Here is a 27,666-nt window from a genome sequence, read left to right as displayed (position 1 = left end):
CGTGAGTAAATTTTTGGTTTGTTTTTATACAAAATTTTTTGTATTAAAACTTAAAACCCCATACACCCCCCCCAATATTCCATGATAAAACAAACCCAAATCTTCATTAGACAACACTGGCTTTTTTTTTTTTTTTTTTTTGCTGTTTTTCCCCCTACAGTTCTATTTATATCACTAAATCCAAGGTGGCCAATGCATTCACAGGCTGAAAGAAGGGATATTATCATGCGCTCCAGAGTCAATGGTTAAAACAGAAGATTTGTTATGTTTATAAGTAAGATCAGGGCCAATGTTATAATTACATATATAACAAGAACAGCTGTTCTGATGATGCATTTAGAATGTCAGTGTCACTTTATAGCCTTCAACTACATGCTTTAGCTTTATTAAAAAAATTTTTCTAACTCCTTAAAATTTTTAACATTAGCAACTAGGTTGTTGTTAGATCTATGGTTTCTGTAATTTCTGAATTAATGTTTAACTGATCTGATGTTTTGTATCTTTTTATTATATTTTTAGGGAAATAGCGTATACCCATTAGTATTTATGTTCAATGGTTTGAAATGTCTCTAAATTCACTTTTCTAAGAAAGGCTATTAGAAAGGTAAAATTAACTGAAATTCAATCTGCCAAATACAAATTGATATTTAAGAGCTTATATTCTAATCCTAGATATAATGGCATAAATTCTTCCAACAAAAACAGCTTCTACATCTGTATAAAGCCCTGACAAGATTTAAGCATTGTTTTGATTATGGATGTCCTCTGTGTGTCTCCAATTTCAGGAATGTACAAATGATTCTATATAGCACAATGCTAGTACAATTCTGTACTATGATAAGCTTTTTTTGTTGCTTTTAAAATAAAAACAACAAATACCTAGTCAGGAATAAACTGAAAAAAATTTACATTCTTCTTTTAAAAAAGTAAATAAAATAACATTATTAAAAATGTGAATTAGCTATAAGACATTATACAATTACATAGATACATATCAACACAGCACATTCAATTTGCCAAAAATTAATGAATATAAAGACAATATGGATGCTGGCATATATATGTATGTACAATGATTATAGCATTCATAATTGCACTATACCTACAATCAGTTTCCAATTATAAGGTGTTTTATGAGGGAACAAAAACTAGCAACTATTCTTATTAATGTTGTTTTAGAGTGGGGAGTGTTAAGGATGAAAAGCATCTCATTAGTATTTATTGTTAACTTTGTTACTCAAGTAATAAGAGATTGTTTTTCCACCTCTCCTTTGCTGCTGAGAGGCAGCAATTTCTGTGCTAAGTGCACCCTATTGCTACTTGGCAACATAAGTAATCCATTTATGTCCGACCTCAGAGTTCTCTGTGGTGTGCTAGCAATCATGCACCTGGTCAAAAAAATACCTTTCAACCTAAGCTGCTCATTGATGTGTGCTACATTTTTGTTATTAAAAATTTGCATGTTTAAATTTCAAGAGTGATTTGCATTAAGAAATCTTTCTAAAGAACAAGAGAGACTATTTTGCATGAAACCTATAAAATGTCTGTGAATAGGTTAAGAGGCAACCTTATCAAGAAAGGTTTCTGAATGTGATCATTCATCAATAATTTCATGCTATACAAAGGTGCTTTGATATTATTAGAGAAAACATTGTATGCAATCTCATGCCATCTCTGACATAAGGAGAGAATTAAACTGTCTTCTATACACGTATACTGAGTAGCATATTCACTCACGTTGTTTTTGGCATTACAAAATGGAACACTTAATAAAAACAGGAACATATGAGTTAAAACTATGTTTATCATTTGGCAGTTGACTCAATCAGGTCAATTCCCAATCCATTAGTTTGGCATTTCAATCAGTATTGTATGTTTCAAAAGTATTGGTTTCATAAAAAGCCATATTTGGCAAGATTTTATACAACAAAAAATATTTTTTCTACTGTGGAAAAACACACTTTAAAAAAGCTCAAACTTAAGAAAAAATGCACACAACTGAAAAATAAACCCCTACCCCTGTTTCAGGCTGTAGCCACTGGGGAGAATGTAGTGTCCATGACATTTCTACTGGTCATTCGTGAATAAAGAAAAGAGAAAATAATGGCACATGGCAATTAAAAAGAGATTCTATGATATTCTATGAACATCTGAGGTTTATGTCTTTAATTATTTCATTACTGTCTTCTATACATCTTTTTGAACTGTGAAAGTATGTTTAAATTCTAAATCCATACACAACTATTTCTATTTTGCAATTCACAATATTCTAGTCTCAGAAGTGAAGACAGAATGAGAACACTAATTTTAAGAATTAAAAAAATCATACTATCAGTACTTTTGATCCTTTAGAGAAAGCACATTCTGTAAAATTTTAATGACTGATAGCTTCACTTCTGATGATAGTAATTTTCTTGACCAAATCACTCAACAGAAAATATATTATCAAGGAATGCAAGTGGTAAAATGGCCACTGTACTTTTAAAACATAGAGGGGGGAGGAAGGAAGGAGAGAAAGGGTCCAGGAAAGAGGAAACCAGCTTGATTTTGCTTCAATAGCAAAAACTTGTTATCCTTTGTATGACTGAGAATTTAGAACCCACTGAGTCACAAGATTTTGCCTAAAAATAAGAAAATGTACTGTGAATGTACTTCAGCATCTTTTGGTTTTCCTCCATATAGTTTAAATAAAATCGTAATATTAACTAAAACACTGTGAACATTCACAGAGTGCAGGCCAGCAATAAATTAGTATTATGCAATTTGTTTTCACAGATAATACAGTCCCTCTTATGCATCTTCAGTCACGCAAAGGTGGTCTTGGAGGGCCTCTTAGGCACAGTTAGACCAGGTTGTACTCCTTCAGGTTTAACTGTAGAATCGTGTCCTTAACAGCAGCAAAGACAAAGCGTATATTCTCTGTGTCTGTAGCACAAGTGAAGTGGGAGTAGATAATTTTGTCACTGTCTGGATTCAGGTCTACAAACATCTTCAAGATGAACTCTCGTGCCGCTTGTGCATCCCGTTGTGGTCCTGATAATTAAGAAGAAAAAGTCAGTTTCTCCTAAAGTCAATTCAGCATTTGAGCTTATTTAGGAGAGGAACCTCAGGAGCAGAAAACAGAAGAAAGACTCAGTCTGTGATCCTTGTATAAGAGAGGAAGGGAAAAATTCTACTAACAAATACTACCATATACTATTTTTTCCCAGTAGGAACCATTAAAAAATAAAAATTGAAGGAAATTCCAGAAGTTGATCATAGAAGAGCTGTTCTTTTTGTGCTGACTATCCTCTTTCTTCCATAAGGTGTTAAAAAAGGAGAGATGAACTTGATGACCCCACGAAATGAACAACAGAAGAATTAGTTGCTTTATACTCATAAATATATTAAAAATTAATAGATTTGGCCCATTTTCAGTCTACTGTATTTAAACTATACTTAAGTACATTCTTTTAAAATGTAGCATAACCAAGTTACATCTTAAACTGATCTGACACTGTCCCCAACAGAATTTAATTTACTTTAGTGATAGTAAAATATACATGCTTTCTAGTTGAAGTTGTTCAATTGCAAAACTTAATGTTCTAACAAATCAATTTTCTAAATTATATATAACAATTCTATTAAATTTAAACAAAGTCTGTAATTCTCAGAACACAAAGTCTATGTAACCAAACTGCATAGTCTGCTTTGCATAAGGCAGAAGGCAAAATAACGACTTCCAATATATAGGAGTGAGGATTGGTTCATGTTCACAGACAAAAGAGTAGCACAGAAGTAGGAACATTAGACACAAGTTATTTTTTCCTATACTGTATATACATATACTGTTCCAGTGCAATTTTCAAAGGCCATTATTCCATTGTTGTCCTGTTTCTGCAATGTGGGTTTCTACAGAACATGTATGTTTGCTGTGCCTCTTCCTCCTATCTCCTCATTAGTCCTGTTCTTGTTATATGACAATATAAATACCAGCGCTCAGCTGTTATATAGTTCTGTCCTTCAATAGTTATGAAATCTGTACTTAGGGAGTTAGCTTGTGCCCACATAACTTTCAATGACTGCACAATAAAACTTATTTTTAATATTTAAATAAAAAAATAAACATTTCTAATTTGGATAAATGCACAAATTAGGTAACAATGGAATCACAAAAGATAAAATACTTTCTGATATCTATTGGTTGCAAAGCCTTGTGGAAGGAGAACATGATTCTACAGTATCTTGTATGCACATGAATATGTATGTGCATATATAGACATACACAGACTACACATTTTCTGATATGTAGAGAAGGACATGTAAACATAATAATTTCTCTGAACTAAGACAAAGAGGACTTCAAAATTTTTAAAATTTCTAAACGCAACAGATTCTAGCCTTTAGCTTCATCACATATTCTATAGAAACAGCAGCAAAATTAATATCCTTACTAATTTTTTTTTACTCTTAAGAAGTATAAATATTTGCAAAAGAGACTCAAACACTTTCAAAGACAATGATTTCTTCAAAATAAGCCATTTATTGTTTTTATCAACTTCCTAGAATTTTGTTAAACAGTTTTACAGTGGGTAGGCACACGCAGGTTTGTCCCTCTTTTAAAATCTACTGCACTATTCAAAGCCCATATCCAAATTTTGCTTGCCTAATAACGTGTGTGGTTATTATAATGTAATTTAATTTTTTTCTGACTGGAATTCAAGTACGGAAAACTGAGATTAAAAAGAAAGTTTGCCATCTAAGGTATTTAGAAAAAGGGAATGAACCAATGCTAGATTTACAATGCTAAATGGTTACAATCTAAATAATCTTGGAAAAGAATTATAACACAAATCAGTAGGTTTCTTGTCTTTAGCTCCCTTTTTAGCAGTCTTAAAAGGGTTGCTGTATATGATAGTCAAGTCCCGTATAAAAAGCACTACAATTTAGCTTGGCTACATTAGCTTGGTAATTGTCATCATTTATTTTCTTTGAAGACTCTGGAGGGGAGTGTGCTCCCACAGATAGATATTTTTTAATTCTTTCCTTCCCAAACATGGCCACTTTTTGTCTTTTTCCTCACTCCCAGCACTTCATTCCAGTCTTTGAGTTGGTCTTTTAGTATGATCTGTGAAAGCATATCTTCATGTGATACTCTGACACTTGAGCACATAGTCTCTCATCCAATGTTGTTATGACATACTGTGCAGTACAACTGCTTAGTTTAATCAGTCCAGTTTGCCATCCTGCTTACCATTTCTCATCCCTATGCTACTTTCTCCATTGTACTACCCACATGGGAAAAGTGATCCAGCTGAAAAATACCTAATTCTGATGAGTTCTCCAAATGTGTCCGTCTTCAACATCTCCAAACAGGGTGTTGGAACAGCAGAGAGGGACACACAGAGACCTACGCAAACCAAAGACTTTGCAACTGTCTTGGTTTTGACTGGGATAGAATTAATTTTCTTCTTAGTAGCTGGTTGTATTGTGTCTGACAGAGATAGAGTTCATTTTTCCTTAGCAGCCCTCACAGTGTTTTGCTTTGCATTGGTAGCTGGAAGGGTGTTGATAACACACCAGTGTTTTGGCTACTGCTGAGCAGCCCTGTCCCTCTAACATTCCTTACCCTCATCAAGGGGCTGTGAGTGGGCAAGATCCTGGGAGGGGACACAACCCAGCCAGCTGACCAAATTAACCAAAGGGATATTCCATACCATATGATGTCAGTTCAGATATAAAAGCTAAGGGAGAGAGGAGGAACGGGGGAGCATTCATTATTCTACGTTTGTCTTCTGGAGCAACTGCTACGCGTGCTGAAGCCCTGCTTCCTGGGAAGTGGCTGAACATCACTCTCTGATGGGAAGTAGAGATTAACTTTTCCTTTTGCTTATGTGTGCTCAGACTTTCACTTTTCTTTTTTTGCTTTAGTAAACTGCTTTATCTCAACCTACTAGTTGTTTTCCATCTTATTTTCTGTGCCCTGTCCCGCTGGGAAGAAGAGTGATAGAGCAGCTTGGTGGACACCTGGCATCCAGCCAAGGTAAAACCACTACACTGGTACAGTGCTGTGTTTTAGATTTAGTATGAGGATGATGCTGATAACACTGATGTTTTCATTGCTGCTGAGCAGTGCTTACCCTGAGTCAAGGGCTTTTCATTGTCTCATGCTCTGCCAGTGAGGAAGTGCACAAGAAGCTGGGAGGAAGCACAGCTGGGACAACTGACCTGAAGTAGCCAAAGGGATATTCCACACCATGAAACGTCCTGGTGGATACTAGGTTGAACATGAGCCACCAATGTGCCCTTGACACAAAGAAGGCAAATGGTATCCTGGGCTGCATTAGGAGGAATGTTGCCAGCAGGTCAAGGGACATGATCGTTCCCCTCTAATCAGCACTGATGAGACCACACCTGGAGTTCTGTGTCCAGTTCTGGGCTCCTCAGTACAAGAAGACAAGGACATACTGGAAAAAGTCCAGCCAAAGGCCACAAAGATGATTAAAGGACTGGATGAAAGGCTGAGAAACCTGGGACTGTTTAACCTAGAGAAGAGAAGGCTTAGACGGAGATCTTATCAATGTGTACAAATACCTGAAAGAAGGATGCAAAGAAGATGAAGCCAGGCTCTTGTTGGTGGTGCCCAGTTACAGAACAAGAAGAAACACAGGAGTTTCCATTTGAACATCAGAAACCCCTTTTTTACTGTGAGGGTGACTGAACATTAGGACAGGTTGCCCAAAAAGGTTGTAGGGTCTCCCTCCTTGGAGATATTCAAAAGCCATCTGGACATATACCTGTGAAGCAGGCACTAATGACCTTGTTTGAGCAGGGGGGTTGGACTTGATCATCTTCAGAGTTCCCTTCCAACATCAACTCTTGTGTATGAATTTTGTCTGGTTTTTCTGGACAAGCATTTAACACAGGTGTATCTCCACTTAAGTGATCATAACAAAAGGGCCCATACAGCCTTCTCACTTGCAGGATGTCATCTAAGGCACCTGTCACACTTCTAACATGAAAAGATAAGAATATATTCTATTCAACTGTCAATTCTCTTCTGTTTAGTACTATCAAACTAAACTTACACTGATTCATAAATAAGTATGGCCTGATCCTGCAGGCTGTTCACTGTGAACACATCCTTTCCTCTCAAACAGGAAAAACATGAAACTTTTTCCTTCTATCACTATCTAGTTTTGAAAATGAGAGATTTAATCTTTTTTTTGTAGCTTTTGAATCTGCTTTTCACTCTCTGGTGTGACAAAAGAGATGTTATTATATGAATTTGATTTTTTTCTTTGTTACCAAAGCCTCCACTCAGTTACCTTTGAATACCTAGGTTTTCACCTCAGGAGAACTTTCTCAAAGTACAACTTCTTTAGAAGCAGCTGTTTGTTCCACATGTTTTCTGGGACAAGCACATTAAATTTCATATAAGTAACATAAAATTAAAATAATGGAAACAAAGAAGAAATGGTACAATAAAAGGGTGGGAGAAGTGATACTGGTTTATCTGAGACCCACAGAGAATTTATGACACTTATCTTCAGATTTCCAGCCTTAAAAAAACAACAAAACACAAACACAATTAAAAAAAAAAAAAAAAAGACTATGTGAGACTGAATAGAATGAGAAATGCATTTTTATATAATTTTAGCTTTATACTTCAGTTCAAATCCTCACCCCAACTTATGAACAAGGACAGAATAAGGTCCATTGCTAATATGATGTTACTCATCTAGAATCAATAATTTCACATGAAAGGTACTGCCATCTTGTCCACTATTAATGAAGGTATAAGATGAAATCCTAGCAATCTAGAAAGTTACACAAGACTTTAGTGACTTTAAAAATTTGAAGCATGAAAAATTGTTATTTTAAAAAATTTTTTTCATTTTCACTTCATTTTTAAAAAACCACTACCAGCAAGTCATTCAACTACAAACTAACCATTTGGTGTACTTAGTACAATTTGTAAAGAAGAAAATGGGTTTAATGAAGAATGGGTGATTATCTTTGTCCTAAGAACCTCTAAGCAAAACATGTGCAACACTATTACATTTGGTCATTACTGCAGTTTAAATGGGGCATGAGCTCTGGTGGCAATATACTTACCATCATACTCTGGGAAATAATCAACTAAATGGGAGTACATAATTTTCTCTTCTAAGAGATCTTTTTTATTTAAGAACAGAATGACCGAAGAATTCTGGAACCATGGATATGTGATAATTGTCCTAAAGAGTGCTTTGCTTTCTTCCATTCGATTCTGGAATTTAGAAAAAAAAGAGATACATTTATGCAGTTGTGAAAATAATTTAATTTTTTTTTTAAATCAATCAATGCAATTCCATTTTAGTTGATAAATATATCCATTTCACATTTTCCATCTTCTTACCAAAATGTAAGATTTAACTGATTCATTTACAATTCATAGGTATGTGGTATATTAAATATGCAGGCAGTTTCCTTTTGCAAACTCAATGACTCAAGCATAATTATTCTTTAGAACATAGGTCATGGACACGATACCTATAACAGGTACTGTTGTAAATACTGACTATACACAGTTATGATCAGCCAACAAATTCATGGGTACTGAAATGCATGTGGTTCAAGGTAGAGATAAATGTACAACAAGACATAATAACCAAGTTTCAAGAACCTTATTTATTTTATATGAGTTTACTGAACTTTAAATGCAAGTAATCCTTAATTTTTTGAAAGAGATCAGCATTAAAATAGTTCCAGGTAAATTTAGAATTTACTCATTGATAACCTGACAATATTTGCCCAAATCAAAGGCTTATGACATAAAATCTTACAAATGGTAAATTTGTTTCTAACATCGAGTGAGCCTTTACTTAAGCCTTGCTAAATTGCTCCTGCAAAGCATTTTGCATGACAGTGGAAATTTAAATAAGTGAAGCATACAGTTCTGTTTGCAAGGGCTTCCTGACACTGTAAAATTCTGTGTGGTTCGATACAATTCTGAAGAACTGTTAGGCTGACACGATGTAGGCAATACAGAATCAGAACAAATTGAGTTCGAAACCAGGAATTAACTCTACTTCTTTATTATTTGAAAACTCTAAGGCAGGCCTGATTAGCTACTATGGAAGCTTTTTTTAGGAGATGCCTCCTGAAAACAAGAGTTTCACCACCAAACAGGCTATTATGATATGATTAGTGAGAGATGCCTCTGTCTGAATTAATGTGTAAACTAGACCATATGCCTGTAGATACAAAAATGCTGCTAGCAAGGATTTTCTTGCTATTTTCCAAGTCCGTGAGAGACTTTTCTCTCTCACAGAAGAGGTAGCAAAGTATATAAACAACCAAGCCACCTGCAACCTTGAAAAGTCTTGTTTATGGTATAGTAGAAAAATATTTTGACAATGGATGTTTTAGGATTTTAGCCAATCACCCCAAAGGGTGGCTGATCCTTGGTCCAATTAGACTATGAAGAAAAAAGTCTATAAAAGAGTTTGTAAAATAATTAAATAAATTGTTGGGAAATTATTAAAGAATCAGGGACATGGATCATTGATAGAATTATGGGATCAATAAAAGAACTGTAGAAAGAGCCTGCAAGCAAAAGGCCTGTGTGAGAAAAACTCTCCATGAGAAAATCCCTGTGTGAAAAACAGGGCTGGGAACAAGAAGGGAGTTTTGAGAAGGTACAGCTGTGGAGATAAGACCCAGAGGGAGGAGGGTGAACTCTGAATTCTTTTAATCATAACAACTGTAGAAGCTTGCCAATCTAAGTCCAATTATGTAGAAGCAGAAATTTGCTTTGATAAGTTTTAAGCCACTTAAGAGTTAACAAGCTGGTATACTATATAAGTGCCTTTGGATTCCTAATAAACGGAGCTTGCTCTTATCAACCACATTGGTTTTGGACTGCAATTTCTCCCCCCGCCGGAGTCCACGGACTTTTTTCAATTCCAACATTTGGCACCCGAACAGGGACAGGACTGGGACTGGCACTTCATTTTCTTGACTACGGTGGGAGCTGACGTGGCCCCGATAAAGCGGCAATCAGGGGGCAAAAGGTCAACACCTGCTGGCGAGTGTCTGATCCGTGCCTGGACTGACCTGACATCAGGGGTCCGCCGAATCGGCTGACAAGGGCTAAACCTGAAAAGGCTGCACGACCCTGACAGCAGGGACAGCGGTAAGACGCGGATTTTGCGGTTAGACGCAGTTATTGCGGTGGGACGCAGTGCGGTAGGACGCAGTTATGGAAACAGAGGTGGCCCTTGGTTTATGCTTTTTAGAAAAGCGGGGACTTAAAGAAGTACAACTTTATAAGGAACTAGCTTATCCAAGATCATTTAAAAAGAAAGCTAAAGAAACAAAAGCTCTCAAATTCACCTGGAGAGCAGTAACTAGCACTCTCGCAGAAATAAAAACGGAAAAGACAGTGGCCGCAGCCGCCATAGAGACTTTAGAGAGTGGCAGTGCTGGCTGTAGCAGCTCCGGGAAAGGAACAGACGGGGGTCTTACGGAGCGGCGGGCAGAGACTGGAGCGTAGCCCGGAGTGGCATGGTCCTTCGGGCTGGCGGCGAGAAAACCGGTTAAAAGCACAGCAGCACCCGTCCGCTTACTGCAGGAGCTGCTAAACTCGGCAGAGCCGGATGTTACCCCTCCGACGGCCGAGGGAGAAATGGCCACGAACGCGGAAGCAGAGCCACCGGACCCAGGGGGTGGGGAGCAGGCAGGCCAAAGAGATAAATCAATCTTGCTGCACAATTCCTGCCTGCTGGATCTTCTCTTCTCCTCCTCCCTATGGCTGCAGGACACAGTGATATACCCTAGGGGCCAGGCCTGCTGTAATATATGCCAAAGTCAATAGTACAGGTTTTATTTAACAGTAAATGTGAGGTAGAGAGATAGAAAGAAATAGGAAGAGAGAAGGGGGGGACAGAGTGAGAAAGAAATTAAGCAAAAGATATCACCACCATGTGGATTCCTGAAGTGTCCTTCTTCACCCTGGTCTTCAGTGGTGGGGGTCCCAGAATCATTCTACTGGAGGTACCACCTTTATACAGTCCAAGTTCCAGGTATCCAAGGGGTGGTCGCAGATGTTCCCACAACTTGGACTGGCATGGGTGTAAGCAGTGGTTTCCTTTCCCACAGTCTGCACAGTGGAATTTTGTCCAGTGTGCTAATTCCAAACCTTCACCTCTGTTTAGGCCTGGAATTAGCGCCTTCCTTTTTGCCATCCATGCTTATCTCAAGTTCTTGTTGAGGTGGCTTATCTTATGGGAATAGTGTTTTGAGACGTAATCGCATTCTTTAAGTCCTCACACAGGCTTCTATAGAACAAAATCAAAGTGAATCTTGCAGATTCTGATGTTGCTGAGCCATAGAATCATAGAATTGTATAAGTTGGAAAAGGCCTAAAAGATTATCGAGTCCAACCATTAACTCAACACTACCAAGTCCACCACTAAACCATGTCCTTAAGTGCCACATCTGCACATCTTTTAAATGCCCTCAAGGGATGGTGACTCAACCACTTCCCTGGGCAACCTGTTCCAATGCTTGATAACCCTTTCAGTGAAGAATTATTTCCTAATATCCAACCTGAACCTCCCCTGGTGCAACTTGTGGCCATTTCTGTTTGTTCTGTCAATTGTTACATAGGACAAGAGACTGACACTTTGTTACAACATCCTTTCAAACACTTGTAGAGAGCAGTAAGGTCTCCCCTGAGCCTTCTATTCTCCAGACTAAAAACATTCATTACCCTCAGCTGCTCCTCATAGGACTTGTGTTCCAGATGCTTCATCAGTTTTGTTACTCTTCTTTGGATGTGCTCCAGCACCTCAATGTCTTTCTTGCAGTGAGGGGCCCAAAACTGAACTCAGGATTTGAGGTGAGGCTGCACCAGTGCTGAGTACAAAGGGATGAACATTTCCCTAGTCCTGCTGGCCACACTATTTCTGATACAGGCCAAGATGCCATTGGCCTTCTTGGCCACCTGGGCACACACTGGCTCATGTTCAGCTGGCTGTCAACCAATACCCCCCACATCCTTTCCTGTTGGGCAGCTTTCCAGCCATTCTTCCTCAAGCCTATAGCATTGCATTGGGTTATGACCCAAGTGCAGAACCCAGCACTTGGCCTTGTTGAACCTCATACAGCTGGCCTCAGCCCATTGATCCAGCCTGTCCAGATCTCTCTGCACAGCCTTCCTACTGCCCAGTAGATCAACACTCCTGCCCAAACTTGGTGTCCTCTGCAAACTTAGTGAAGGTGCACTCAATCTCCTCGTCCAGATCATTGATAAAGATATTAAACAGGACTGTCCCCAATACTGAGCCCTGGGGAACACCACTAGTGACCGGCTGCCAACTGGATTTAATTCCATCCACCACAAGTCTTTGGGCACATCCAGCCATCCAGGTTTTTACCCAGCAAAGAGTATACCTGTCCACCCAGTTTCTCATAGACAGTGCTGTAGGAAATGGTGTCAAAGGCTTTGCTAAACTCCAGGTGAACAACATCCACAGTGGGTCACCTTGTCATAGAAGGAGATCAAGTTAGCTAAACAGAACCTGCCACCAGTACACTTGGGTGGATCCTAACCCAACACCCTGTGTCTGCCTGACCCCCGCAGCTCCTGCTAAGGCTGCAGTTTTCTATTACATTTTGTTTGCCACCCCCGGGTGTGCCCACCTCTGCCATTCCAGCCGCCACTCTGAGGTTCCTGCTACAGCCCATTTCACCATCCAGAGGGGCACTGAGACCAGCTGCACCTGGGGGTTTGAAAAGGAAGCCCCTTTTCTATCTCTTCTACCAGCTTGCCCACAATTACCGCGTGGAGAGAGGCACCTCAGCTCTTGCTAAGGTGCCCCCTGCAGCCGTGGGAGAATCATCACACCTGCCCTACGCAGCCAGGAGCCAACAGCACCCCTGCCGGCTGTGACCATAAGTACACCAAAGGGGAAAGTGCTTGACAGCTGAGAGAAGGCTGTTGGGTTTCTGGTTTTGTCTGTTGTTGCTGCCATTGTGGTTGGTTGCCTTGTTATACATATATATATATATATATATACACTAGTAAAAAACTGTTATTCCTTTTCCCATATCTTTTCCTGAAAGCCCCGTAATTTTGGAGTTATAATAATTTGGAGGGAAGGGGGTCACATTTTCTATTCCAAGGGAGGTTCCTGCCTTCCTTGGCAAACACCTGTCTTTCAAACCAAGACATGCAATCAGTTGCATTGATTTCAATGGTGCAAGAATCTCATTCAAAAAGGAGAAAAACTGAAATATCAACAAAGCTGACCATAAAACATGAGCTCTTAGGTCAATCATTAAAGCACAATTTCAAAGATTCCTTTTATAACTTTCTAATATACAGACCTTATAACAATATCATAGTTAAAATTTGAGGGGAGTCAGAGGAGGGGAAAAACGGAAGGAGTATATGCCCTAAATTCACACAGGTTTTTTTTTTAAATCGGTTTTGTTTTCTATGGTTTTGTTTGGGTTTTTTACTGTCACAAACTACACTCACGCCATGGACAATAGTATCTCTAACTATTAAGGTTTGAGAAAATAAAATACCTAATATGCTCTAAAGACAGGAGCATACCTGTCCCTTCTTCTGATGTCTTAGCAATAATAAATCGTGTGGGATTTAGCTCTTCCATTCTGTCCCTGTAATTTCTACCTTCAGGTGGGTGGTCTTTCCAAAACTGAGCCCCTCCTTCAGAAGTATATAAAAATATTTATCAGGCTTTTTCCCTTTCCCTGTTGTTATAAGGAAGGTAGACAGGATTTTGTTAAACACATATTAAACTCTCAGCAGTTTTTAAAAACTGTCCCAAAAGCCATCACTGTAAACCTGAATTTAAAATGTATTATTATGAAAAACTATTAGCCTCTTTTTTCTATTGAAAGGCTCACATGAATAAAACCTCTTGCTTTTTGTAGTTTGATAGAATCAGAAAGTTTAAAAGAAAGCAGAGGCATAACAAAAGAAGCAAAGAGATTAAATGTTATAACTTAAATACTGATAGAATACTAATAGAAAGTAATGGACTTTTAATGAAAATATTAGTTTGAATGTACGAGTTTAAAGACTTTTTGTTAAACTTGTCACTCATATTTACAATGAGGAACAAGTGCAGTAAATTTATTTTGGGGTAGCTGATAAATATTCAATTTAAGCATACAGGATAAATATTAGGAGAATTAATTTCTTACTGTTATGAATGTCTTATTATTATTCCTGGGCAACCTGCTCTAGCTGACCTTGCTTAAACAGGGAGGTTGGACTAGATCATCTCAAGATGCCCCTTCCCACTTCAAGCATTCTGTGATTCAGCAAAGTACTTAAGCCTAATTCTAACTGTAAATATGTATGTATTTCTGCAAAACTGATCCTTTGCTTATCACTAGACATAAGAGAGAAATTGTGTTGTAAGATGGTCCGTTAGGAATTGAGTAGGAAAATATCATCATATGCGCATCTGTTGCTGAATAGCTCTTCCCAAGAGGGAACCTCCTGCATTCTTTGCATTAAGATACTGGGACACTTACATTTGGAGAATTTTCCGTTTGTTTCACCATAAATTACTCATTATAAAATTAGGACCAGGAATTTACAGTTTATTTCCAGAATCAGACTTATCATACAATACTACTGGTCCTACCCAATGCAGAGTTTGACTACATGGGTGTTGGGGTTTTAGGAGCTCTCCTGGTTTTTTTGGGTTTTTTTTCTGTTAAAGGAATTTTCCCCCCATACATGTTGCTAGGGGAACAAATGACCAGATACTTAAGAAAAACAAAAGACCTGGCTGCTCTTTTTGTTTCACTTGGGTGTGTGGGCAGTCAGTCTCGGAGTTCAGACAGAGAGGGAAGCTGTTTTCTTCGGCTGCTTTTCCTTCTGCTGGAGAAGCCCCGGGATCCCAAAGCCCGCCTTCCCTGCCCCCGCTCAGAGCTGGGCCGTGGCTGCCCTGCCCCGCCATTGCTCCGAGCCTTCGCTGTGTTGTAGCCTTGCTCACCCTGCCTGCCCAGACCTCTGGGGGGGTTGCCCGTTTGGATACACCTCGTCTGCCATCCTGGATTTGTGCTCATCCCGGCCGTTCCAGCCTGCTATTCCTGAGGGTCCGGCCGGACACCAGGATCGACTGCCCAGGGGTTTATGAAGCTTCTTTGCTCCATCCATTCCCGGGATCCCAGGCCACCAGTGCCGCGTGCTCCTTGAGCTCGCTCCAGAGCACCCCCTGCAGCTGCGGGGGAACCATCGCACCTGCCCTGCTCACCGGGAGCTGCCAGTTCCCCTGCCGGCTGCGACCAGAACTGCACCCAAGGGGAAAGGGCCTGACAGCCGAGAAGGCTGGGACTGGGTTTGTGATTGTTTGCTGTTACTGCCATAGTTATTGTTGTTTGTTTGACTGGTTATACACATATAGATATATAATAGTAAAGAACTGTTATTCCTATTTCCCATATCTTTGCCTAAAAGCCCCTTGATTTCAAAATTATAATAACTCGGAGGGAAGGGGGTTGCATCTGCCATTCCAAGGGAGGCTTCTGCCTTCCTTAGCAGACACCTGTCTTTCAAACCAAGACAATGGATAGTAAGGGTTAGGTCTATCAATGGTAAAACACCACAGTTAGATGAGAGCAGTTACTTTTATAACCTAAGAGAACATAGAGAGTGTGACTGTGTAGCAGGGATACTGATGCATTGCTGAGACCATTAGGCACCACTGAACCACCAATGGTCACATATTTAATCTATTGAAATGTAAACATCTGTAAGTACTCACACATCTCCCACTGAAACACCACTGAAATGACAGTAGAATATTATACCAGAAGTGTTAGCTGACATTAACCTCTGAAGCCCATCTAGTCCAGCGTTTCACTCAAGTATAGTTATTGGCAACACGAGACCAAGTCAGTCATTGCTTTGTCTAGGAAAGTCCTCCAAGAATGGAGATTTCGCCATCTCTCTGGGTTCCCCTTTCCAGTGCTAAACTAATCTCCAAGGGAAAACTGTTTCCTACAAACACATTAACTACCTGTTTGTACAGCTGAAGAAATATGAACTAGTTCTAGAAATAGGAATGGGATAACAAGGAATATAGGGGAAGGCCTCTATTGGGGATCTGACCTTATATCAGATGCAATGTGAAGGAATCCTTGCCAAACCAAGCAAGACAGTATGGCTCTTTGAAGAGAGGACAGGAGCAGTGGGGAGCAGGCAGCATTTAATATCATTCAATCTCTAGCTCTGATTTTATGAGCCAGCTCTATCTCACCAAATTGCTTCCAGCAAAAGCCTATTTCAGCTGCAATGGAAAAGGCTGGAGACAGAAATTTGTGAATGGTTAATGTACAGAAATGTGCAGCTGGAGCTGGCTCAAGGCTTCTCAGTGGCTGACAGCCTTTCATAGTAGTTATGCCAACCTTCACAACAACCCCCTTTGACAGCAGCAAGTTTGTTGTGGTCTCCTTCACAGAGATGATGCTGACAGATCAGTAGTTTCCAGCGTGCTCCTTTTGACCCTTTTTAAAAATGAGTGCAATGTTTCCCTTTTTCCAGTCACCTGGGACTTTTTCTGACTGCCATGACTTTTCAAATATTATGGAGATAATTCAAAAAGTATAGTTCCCTTTGTTAAAGCATACTACAAGGAAAAAGACTTCAGACAATATCATGCAATGGACTAATTAGAAGAAGAAAGCAGGGCATCTTACAAAATTAATACTGTTAATTTGACCATGAGAAGCAGCACAACACTGCAAGTTTTTGAGTCAGATCTCTAACACAGATGACAGGCACAAGTATCAAAGAAGGATTAGATTCTATCATAGTATCACACTGATGCTATCTATAAGAAAAAAGTAGAGCATTTATACACACTCTAAATTTGGTGTTGAAACTTTAATATTCTTTCACAGTTCAAAGTTTATTTGAATTATGCAGTATGAAAAAATATCCATTGAGTGATTGCCAAAGCAGCCAAGTTCAATTATTGTCTTAATGAACCTGTCACATCTCAGTGAGGAATAAGAATAATATTTATTGTTAATTTAAGGTGAGAAATGTTTTCATTTCTGCTGCACCCACATTCTGACAAAAATACACTTTGTTTTATGTGGACCTGCTCTAACAGATCCATGTCTTTCTTGTGTTGAGGACCCCAGAGCTGGACACAATACTTCAGGTGGTGTCTCACAAGAGCGTAGTAGAGAGGGAGAATCACCTCCCCTGACTTGCTGGCCACACTTCTTTGTATGCAACCCAAGACACAGTTGGCTTCCTGGGCTGCATGTGCACATTGCTGGCTCATGAACAGTTTTTCATCCACCAGTATTCAAGTCCCTCTTCTCAGGGCTACTCTCAATCCCTTCACCCCCTAGTCTGTATTGATACTGGGAGTTTCTGTGAGAGACTGGAAGGATTGGTGGTTAAAAACATTTCAGGTGCGCGTGTGTGAGGGAAAGGGGCAGGTCGGGCCTTGCCTTTGGTGAGGCAATGCACTGTCCTGTACACCCCACACGCCCTGGGGCCTGTATCCCAGCCCCACAGTGGCTGCCAATCGCACATGGGAGGCAATGCTCCACACCCCAACCCTGGAGCCCCAATCTAGCCCCAGAGTGGCCAGATGACCAGAAGTCCCACTTGGGGGAAAGGCCCAGGAAAGACAAAGGGTACTTAAGCCAGTACATGAGGCAAGCATATGTCTTGACTCTACCTCCTCTTGGGATTTCTAACAGCTGAACGCTGCTGGAACCAGGAGTGGAAGCTATACTTGTTCTTTTCTATATCTATATATATTGCCAGTAAAGTTTTTTGTTGTTGTTTTGACCTCTTGAGAATATATTGTCAGTATTTCTCTAACTCAGAGTACATAAAAAATTGTAAGGCCTTTTAAGAGGCTTGTCGAGAGAGTTTTTGGGGCCTTACATTTTAATTGGCACAGCGAGCAGGGTGCTCTTGACGTGATGAAGATGTATTTTCTTTGGACATAACTGCTAGTCACAGAATAAAGGATAAATAAATTTTCCATCAAAACTGATATTCTCTGGCAGAAAGGTCATGGAATCCTGGGTAAAAACTGACCTGAACTGCTCTCCACTTTGCTAAAAGCTTATAAAGCTTGTCCAGCCCAAAACAGACAGATGTGGTGTTACAGTGCGGATACTGCAACACGCGTATCAAACAAGGAGGCCCGTGGAAAAGAAATATATATGGACCGATTCTTGATAGATGTTTCAGAGATGTTTATTTCTCCAGCCGCATGGCCCGAACTCTGCCAAGGAACTGTTGCAATCACGGGACCGGAGGGTCCTTGCCCGCGCAAGGGAACACAAAACAACCAATGGGGAATGAGGCTGAACAGGGGCTAGGGAAACCCCGTGTCTCCTCCCCTGGGGCCCCTCTCCCAGGACTACATGGCAGGAGGGAAGGCACCCCGACAATGTGGGCTGAGGGAATCTGGCACAATCTGCAGTTAGTTTGGAAAAAGAAAAGAAAAAAAGCCCTGGCAAAGTAAAATCCAGATGGTCTGCCTTGTTGGGAGTGTCGTTAATAGCTGGACAAAAGGAGATATACATTGCTATGCAACGAGATAAGGAGGTAATTGCCTCCTTGTATGAGTTAGCTAAGGCCTTGCAAGCGAGCCTACAGGAGGAGCTCATAGTTCAGCAAAGGGTGGAGGAGGGGTTAAATGCCGAAAAGAGACTGACAGAAAACCTGCAGAACCAGTTGAGCCAGGCTCTGGAAAAAGAATTACAATTGCAAATTGAAGGGGAAGGTGGAGATCGAGACGGGGATCTCCAGCCTCCAGAGGGAGGTGGGACTCCCTGAGCATGATGTCACCCCCCTCTGGCTTAAACTCTTCCCACCTGTAAAAAATGAGGAGGCAGAGAGGAAGGTGGGATTCCCTGAGCATGCTTGGAGGAGGACTCAGTAAAGTCAACCCCCTCCTCTCCTCCCCACTCCAAGCTCTGCTCACTTGTATAGACAGAATTCATTTATCAGGAAGCAGAGGTAATGATATCTCACTCTGCAACAGAATTGGTTAAGTTCCAAGGGAAAATCAGCAATCATCCCAAAGAAAACAAAACTGAGAATGTTTTGAGAATTTCATTAATGGGGGAAATGAAATAAAGCTTTCCAAGGAGTAAGCACATGGTGAAGAGCCCTGGTCTCTTGGCCAGGGAACAACCTGTTGTGTGAAAAGTTTGGACCCGTTGGAGGGGGGGAGAACCCATCTCTATCCCCACTCCAAAATATGCTAAAATTACCAGGAGAGTGTGGGAGGCAGCTGGACTCCAAGCAATGCAACATCCCGTGTTGTTGTTATTTGTTGCAAAATTTAAGGATCAAGACTGAGAAAACAAACTCAGTTTTTGTCTCCACCTTGGGGGAGGGTGGCCAATTCAAATATCTTAAAAAGTTCACTGGAAATAAATGGAAATTCAGTTTCCCAGTATTCTTAATGAAGCTTTGCAAAATGCTCCTACACTGCCACCTTCTGGTGGTAGTGAATATAGAGCCTTGCCTGCCACTAGAGGCCAGAGATGGAACTGCTGCTGCTGTAGAATCCATAACCTCTTGGGGAAAAATACTTTTATCATTGTGCAAGTGTGTTGTTTTAATTTCAATAATAACCTTAAATGTTCAAGTATATACTCACCAGCCAGGAGACTGGGTGTATGGCAATAAAGACCCACTTAAGCAGAAGTGGAAAGGACTTTTGACTACCCACACTGAATCGGGGGAGATGGGGAAGCAGAGGTTAAATGATTTGCTAAGAAGTTGCTTGTTAAAAGCAATGCATACAGCTTGCTCAACACTTATTGTGCCTACCAAAGCAGAATGAGAAGATATAAGACTATTGATAAAGAGAAGGAATCTTGACCAAAGATCCTGTTTTTGAACCTAAAACTAACTTAAACCAGCCTTGAAGTTTGGACTTGGGCCAGGGACATAAAGAGCATGCCCAGGGAAGCAAGGTAAAAAGTTCAGGATGAGGAAGACCCTTTACTTCATCTGAGGAAGACTCTTATTTCATCTCAAGCGACCCCTGCCCACGACCACCAGACAACACTGCGCAAGCGCAACACGGATGTAAATGACTTTTGAGCTCATTGTAAGATGAGGCGAGGCTAGGCGGGGCTAGGCGATAAATATGTATAGGTGTATTGGGAAACTTAATGAATATGGAACTTGTAACCCAATATATACCAAGCTGAATGCAGCTGTCCACACGCATGAATTTGGAGGAACTATCCCCCATGTGTCCCAGTGCTGGAATAAACATATCTACTTTACTACTTATTCCAGTAGTGGAGTCTTTTCCACATATCAACATGGCTGTGAGATCTATGGCCGGAAACTTCTAAATTACACAAAGCCAGCTCCGGACACAGAGGAACCATATTGGACAGTACAGTAAACAGTAAATCTTCTGCAGATAAAGCTGCAACGAAACCAGGAACTCTAAATTGAAAAACATTAAATGGTTTATCCTTTTGTATTTTCAGAGCAATGTTTCCAGTATGGCAGCATGGTTATTTGTTCCTGGATTAGTCAACCATCTTAGCAGGACCTTGTACCTAACGATTGTAATAGCAAGTATGGCTTCAAATGCCAGAGGGGTAAGTGAGCAAGAAAGAAAAGACAGCGGTGTCTCTTTCCCTAAGGACCACTCTAACATCACACACATAGAACAAATACTACTTGACCCTCAGAAGAGAAATTCACACCTAAAACTAATGCAAGCTGTGACACTGATAACAAATAGCACTGGCTATTGAATTTGTTCTCAGTTTTCCACTCATTCAGATGAAAGTATTCAGATGATGGGACTTCCAACACCAAGCATATTTTCCAATGCTTTTCCTCCAAATTGAGTGATGTGTCTTTTAGAAGGAAAAGCAACCAAAACCCCCATAGATTGACAAATCCTTTTGGTAGAAGTAGTAGTCATATAGGACCCCTGTGTCCAACAATACCTAAAAGGACCAGGAGCAGCCCCTTACCATAAAATGGAGTTACATAATTGCAACCAAGGAATAATGATAGGAGATTATCTCAAGTGTCATTCCTATTGGGATGTAACCATGATGAGTATTTTAAATACCCATTGGTGGCCTATTCCAGATAATATGGTATACTACTGCCTTTGCAGAAACCAGGCTAGAAAAGCTCTACCCCCTGGATGGCAAGGAATATGCACCATTGGAACTGTGGTACCGAAAATAGATGTCATCGATAAATCGGAATTCCCCACAAGACATCTACAATCTTTTATAATAAGACACAAATGAAATTTAAATCCATTAGTTGACAGGTCCTCTGGATTCCACAAATTTGTGAGAGGAGTCTTACAATGGTTAAGGATATCTGAATTAGAGAAAGCTCTAGTGAACATATCCAGGGTTATCAAACAAATAGAAAACTGAGAAAATGATGCAATTAGCACTTTGCAACAAGAAATGACCAGCCTTTCACAGGTAGTTAACCAAAATGGAATGGCTTTAAATCTGATTTTGGCTTCCAAAGGTGGTCATCAACATCAGTTGCTATGTATATGTGGACCAGACTTTGAGAATTCAAACTGATTTGGAAGAAATTATAAAGAACACTAGGATATTTCATGAAATACAAAAAAATCAAGGGAAATACATATTTGATTGGATAACATAATATATTCCAAATTTAAGTGCAATTATAAGAAAACTGGCATAATTTTCATAGTTTTGACATTAATGGCTGGTTTATGGACTTTAGTCCAAATTTGCAAAATGTGATGTAACAAAATGTGTAGATCTGAAAAAAAAAACATTTTATCTAAAACTGGAAAGATCTCAAAATGATGGCTGGCTATTCTAATGTTTGTCCACATGGTGCTAAGAATCCTGATCAGTATTGTTAAGGTACTAGATAGTTTAAATAAGTTTTACCAAATAAGTTTTATTAGTGATTATCACATTTTTTTATGTCTTTTAAGTTTCTTTTCACAGACTGTTATTGTTAGTTTAATTAAAGGATCACCAAAACTTTCTATGGCAGAGAACACAAAAGAATACCAGGTGGATACTTCCTCCTTTTTAAGTAGGTCCAAGTGGGACCAAGTTTTCTCCTAGAGGTGTTCCACGAAAGGATGAAGTAGCAAAAGGACTGAAGATTTGCTATTTTTTGCTGCATCAAATGCTTACATGTTTTTATCTTGATACATTTTAAGATATTTATGTTCATATATGTTTTATATAACTTTGTTGCAAGCAATATTTTAAACTGTATTTTTTCTCTGGTTGCCACAGTGTGTGGAGAAAAGTCCTCCCCAAATTTAGTTTTGGGAGCTCATATAGGATTTCATATGATTATAGAATAAAATTTGTGTGCCTCTTCCTACCTCCTCAGAGCAAATCATAAAATTGCTATACCAAGAGAAGTGCATGTAGTAACGATAATCAATGCGTAAAACAGGATTGTGCAGAAGAAGGGGATGTTGAACTGTTGGTGTCCCCTGGAAGGAGGGAGAAAAGGGGCTGACAGAGGAGCAGAGGTGGCAGCTGGAAAGTTCTCTCCAGCTGTAGATGAAGAAGGCATAAGTGGTTAAAAGAGAAGAAAGATTTTGGGCTTGAGAACCATTGAAGGGTTTGGTAAAGTTCGAAAGGTGTTTGGTAAAGTTCGAAAGGTATTTGGTCCGAACCCAGGACCCTGACTGAAATGATATGCTGAGGAGGTTGGAACAACTCAAATTTTGTTATCTCTTTGACACCTACCCCTGAGGCAATCCAGACTATTATGTAGTAGAATTTTTACTGAATGTAATTTTCCCATGGTGCCCAATGACCTTTCCCTCTTTCCCTGGGTACAGGTTCTGGGGATCCCCCTGAAACCTGGTTAGTGGGAGGAATAAGGGTGGTAATCTGGGACACGTATATTTATTTGAGCTATAACCATACCTGGACCTGTAAGATTATGGACTCCAAAAGGCAAGGCAGCCTAACTATTGAAAATTGGTCTACCCTTAAAGTTTGTATTTTTTTACAAGGAGTGCAATACATTGCAGTATCAATAAGCAATAAAGGATCTTAAATTGAACTAACCATGCTATTTTGGAGCTCAGCTTACAAGTCCAGCAAGTATCAAAAATTATTTTATTAAATTGTCTAACATTTGATATGTTATTAATAAATAAGCAAGGAATATGTAAAATGCTAGACCTCAGTGAAGAAGAATACAGCATCAAGAAACACGAAGGAAATCACTGACCAATCTGCTGGACTCTGGTCACTGCAGCCAAAAGACTGTTTTCATGAACCCTCCCCCTGGATCCTGGTTTACATCACACCTTGCCTGCAATTTTAGACTCATGACTTGCATAGAGTGAAATTTTTATATTAACTGGACTTATACTTTTGATTATTGAAATACCAATTGTCTGTTATATTATTTCCTGTATACTTTCCTCTTCTTTCCTTTCTCCTCTGTCTGTAGATTAGGATCCCACTGCTGCCACAAGAGGAAAGCTACCATTACTGTGGTCCCAGTCAATGTCTCAAGCCACAGGGTGGTGTGAGAGACTGGAAGGATTGGTGGTTAAAAACATTTCAGGTGCGCGTGTGTGAGGGAAAGGGGCAGGTCAGGCCTTGCCTTTGGTGAGGCAATGCACTGTCCTGTACACCCCACACGCCCTGGGGCCTGTATCCCAGCCCCACAGTGGCTGCCAATCACTTGCACATGGGAGGCAATGCTCCACACCCCAACCCTGGAGCCCCAATCTAGCCCCAGAGTGGCCAGATGACCAGAAGTCCCACTTGGGGGAAAGGCCCAGGAAAGACAAAGGGTACTTAAGCCAGTACATGAGGCAAGCATATGTCTTGACTCTACCTCCTCTTGGGATTTCTATCAGCTGGACACCGCTAGAACCAGGAATGGAAGCTATACTTGTTCTTTTCTATATCTTTTCTGTCTTTGTCTCTTTCTCCTTCTTCCTCTAATTCCCTCTTCTCAGAGTTTTGAGTAACTTAAAATCCAATGGGCTTGGAGTTTGCTAAGTTGAATGGACTAAGTTAATGTTTTGCAAAATGTTTTATGTTGATTGAATGCTGCTTTAAACTTTTGCCAAAGTTCTCTGATTTTCTGAAGTTGCCAGTAAAGTTTTTTGTTGTTTTGACCTTTTGAGAATATCTTGTTGGTATGTTTTCCATGCATCTAACTCAGAGTGCATGAAAAACCGTAAGCCCTTTTAAGAGGCTCATCAAGTGAGTTTTTGGGGCCTTACATTTGCTCCAAACCAGGTGCAGGCCCTTGCATTTGGCCTTGTTGAACTTCGTGAGGTTTATATGGGCCCACTTTTCAAGCTTGTCCAGGTCCCTCTGGATGGCATCCCGTCCCTCACCACTCAGCTTTGTGTCATCTGCAGACTCACTGAGGGTCCACTCAATCCCTTTGTCTATGTCATTACTGAAGATATTAAATAGCACTGGTCCCAATACAGCCCCTGAGTGACACCAGTTGTCACTGGTCTATATCTGGACATTGATCTGTTAACCACTACCTTCTGGATGCAACCATCTAGCTAATTCCTCATCCAACAAATAATTGAGCCATCAAATCCATGTATCTCCAAATTAGAGAGAAGGATGTGGGGGACTGTCAAAAGCCTTACAGAACTTCAGATAGATGACATCTGTAGCTATTCCCTTGTCCATTGCTGTAGTCACTCCATCATAGAAGGCCACTGAGTTGATCAGACAGGACTTGCCGTTGGTGAAGCCGTGCTGGCTGTCTTGAATCACCTGCCTGTCCTCCATGTGCCTTAGCATAGCTTCTCAGAGGTTCTGTTCCATGACCTTCCTGGGCATAGAACTGAGGCTGACAGGTTGGCAGTCATTGGATCCACGTACTGCCCCTTTGGTCTGTCATAAAAGTGATTTTTCATTTCTGGAAGTGATAAGATCCATAATGAGCCTGGAGCCATTCACTCAGCCCCACTACTGGACCACCCTGGATGTACAGACTGATATGTATACTGGTTCTGGCTGGGATAGAGTTAATTTTCTTCATAGCAGCTCATATGGTGTTGCTGCCTGTTCAGAGGGGGTCGCCCCTCCCCCTCCCCGAGAGTGGTCAAACAGCCATGTGCTCTGAACCTCCTTTGTTCTAAAGCTCAGGCAAAACCGAAAGTAACTCAAACTCTGGAGCAGTGTCTGATTGGCCAGTTACCCCGGGTCCACCCCTAGTTCTCCCCTTTCCCTTCCCCTGAATAAAAGAGAGAGCTCAGAGCAGGCCCGCCCTCTTTGGCTCTGCTCCCTTCTGCTAACATCTCCTGTGTGGCTCTGTCTCTGACTGAAAGCATCTAATTGCAGGATTAAGGCATAAACCAAGGGCTATATTTCTACCTCTTTGCTTCTACTGGTGGTATTAGCTTCGCAGCTACCATTTGCCATTTTTAGAGCTACTGAAGTGCCAGATTGCCTGTGCCATCCCTCTAGACGGCTCAAGGTTTTCTGAGGCACTGAACTGAGAGCTTAGCCAGTTAAATGCTGTATTTCCACAATATGGTGCTGTTTTGGATTTGTGACCAAACAGTTTTGATAACATTAGGATGTTTTAGTTATTTCTGAACAGTGCTTTTTCAGCATCAAGGCCTATTCTGCTTCTCACACTGCCCTGCCAGTAAGTAGGCTGAGGTGGACAAGAATATGCGGGAAGGATGAGGGGAGGGGGATGGGGGACATTCAGTGTTATGACATTTGTCTTCCCAAGTAACTGTTAACACATGCTGGAACCCTGCTTTTCTGGAAATGGCTAAACATCTGCCCATCAATGGGAAGTAGTGAATGAATTCCTTATTTTGCTTTGCTTGTGTGCACAGCTTTTGCTTTACCTATTAAACTGTCTTTATCTCAACCACAACAGTCTGGAAAAATCCTCCTGCTATATTGCTGTTTACTGTAGTTGTTTTACTTTACTATTGTTGGTTATTCCAAGCAAGCCCCTCTTTTGAATATGCTGTGGATACTGTTCTTAAGGACAGTCATAGAATCATAGAATACTTTAGATTGGAAAAGACCTCAAAGATTATCAAGTCCAACCATTAACCTAGCACTGTCAAGTCCACCACTAAACCATGTCCCTAAGCACCACCCCTACACATCTTTTAAATACCGACAGGGATGCTGACTCAACCACTTTCCTTGGTAGCCTGTTGGAGGTACAAAAATGCTGTTAGTGAGGATTTCCTTGTTATTTTCTAAGTCCGTGAGAGACTTTTCTCTCTCACAGAAGAGGTAGCAGGGAATGTAAACAACCAAGACACCTGCAACCTTGGAAAGTCTTGTTTATGGTATAGTAGAAAATATTTTGATAATGGATGTTTTAGGATTTTGGCCAATCACCCCCAAGGGGTGGTTGGTCCTTTGTCCAATTAGACAATGAAGAAAAAAGTCTATAAAAGAGTTTTTAAAATAATTAAATAAATCAATCTTGCTGCACAATTCCTGCCTGCTGGATCTTCTCCTCCTCCTCCTCCCTATGGCTGCGGGACACGGTGATATACCATAGAAACCAGGCCTGCGGTAATATTTGGTGACCCCGACGTGATTTGCACTCTCTGACGTGTCCTGCTGCTGCTAGCCAAGCCGAATTCCTCTGGAGGTACGCTGTTCCCCTTCCCCCCGGGACCGGAAGGTCCGACAGAACTGAGAAATGGCGAACAGCAGCTCACAGAACGACGCTGTCGTACTGGTCTGGAAAGGTGTGTTTAGCATATTGCGCACCTCCATTCCTGAAAACTCAGTTCAGGAATTATTAGACTGGGCTACTTTAAAAGGGATTTCCATGGACAGAGATACTGCCCTGGAATTTTCCTTGTGGCAAGAGCTCGGATGCACTGTCCGACACGAGCTCCCGACAGGGGAGCCGGCAGCATTAGAATTATACAAAACCTGGCGGTCGTTATTTATTCTGCTGACAGCCCTTGACTGTGACAGCAGAGTTGGATCGCCTATCTCGGTGATGAGTGACGGAGGAATGTCCGAGGGGGGCCCCGCTGACTGGGCTTCCGGGGCAAGTGATGGTGAATTTGGAATAACCCCCCCGGCTCCACAGGCAGAGCCTGCGCCGGCTCACCCTGCACAATCGCAGGACTCCGCAGCCCCCAGGAACCCCGCGCCAGCAGAGGCGGGGGGGTCAGGGCAGAGAGAGGGTGCACGGCCTGCCTTGCCATTCAGCTGGATGGCGGCCACGGCTAATCCAGGGCCGCAGATCAGCGGCTTAGCAACTTGGACACCCAGAGAGCCTCCTAGTTCGGTTCCGTATGCACCTGGATCTAACTTAGCGGGCGTAGCGCCGGGCGTGCCCCCCCCGGGGCTGCCTGGCTATGGTCCGCTGCCCTCCCTGGCGCTGGACTGTTCTGCGCAGTTGCAGAACCGAGCCATGGACTTTTTTATGCAGCATTTGCCCTTTCTGTCAGAGCTACCTAACCTATCCCGTAGGATGGAGGACTTGCTCAGCCTGTTAGAGTGGCGAATGCGTGAGCCTGCGCCGCCTGCGCCTCCCCCCGCCAGCTGTGGGAGATACGACTCCAAGCCAAGAAACGGCGCGGCCGGCAGCAAAACCGGAAACAGCGCTGCCGCAGGAAAACCCGGAAGCGGTGGCGGCTGCTGAGTGGCGGGCAGAGGCGG

General features: G+C 41.1%; 1 protein-coding gene across 1 annotated transcript in view; it reads right to left on the bottom strand.

Annotated features, from left to right (window-relative positions):
• Nucleotides 1–2,842: 2,842 nt before the first annotated feature.
• The window catches only part of LOC116437442 (guanine nucleotide-binding protein G(q) subunit alpha), a 217,225-nt gene continuing 192,401 nt past the window's right edge, over nucleotides 2,843–27,666 (bottom strand). The window contains exons 6-7 of the mRNA XM_032095085.1: nucleotides 8,098–8,251; nucleotides 2,843–3,033 (exon numbers count right to left, since the gene is read on the bottom strand). Of these exons, the coding sequence (XP_031950976.1) occupies nucleotides 2,843–3,033; nucleotides 8,098–8,251 (345 nt within the window). The remainder of the gene's footprint in view (nucleotides 3,034–8,097; nucleotides 8,252–27,666) is intronic.

Source organism: Corvus moneduloides, chromosome W (genome assembly GCF_009650955.1).
Source record: "Corvus moneduloides isolate bCorMon1 chromosome W, bCorMon1.pri, whole genome shotgun sequence".
NCBI lineage: Eukaryota > Metazoa > Chordata > Aves > Passeriformes > Corvidae > Corvus > Corvus moneduloides.
Note: the sequence above shows the minus strand (reverse complement) of the source record. Positions and strands in the feature narration are given on the sequence as shown.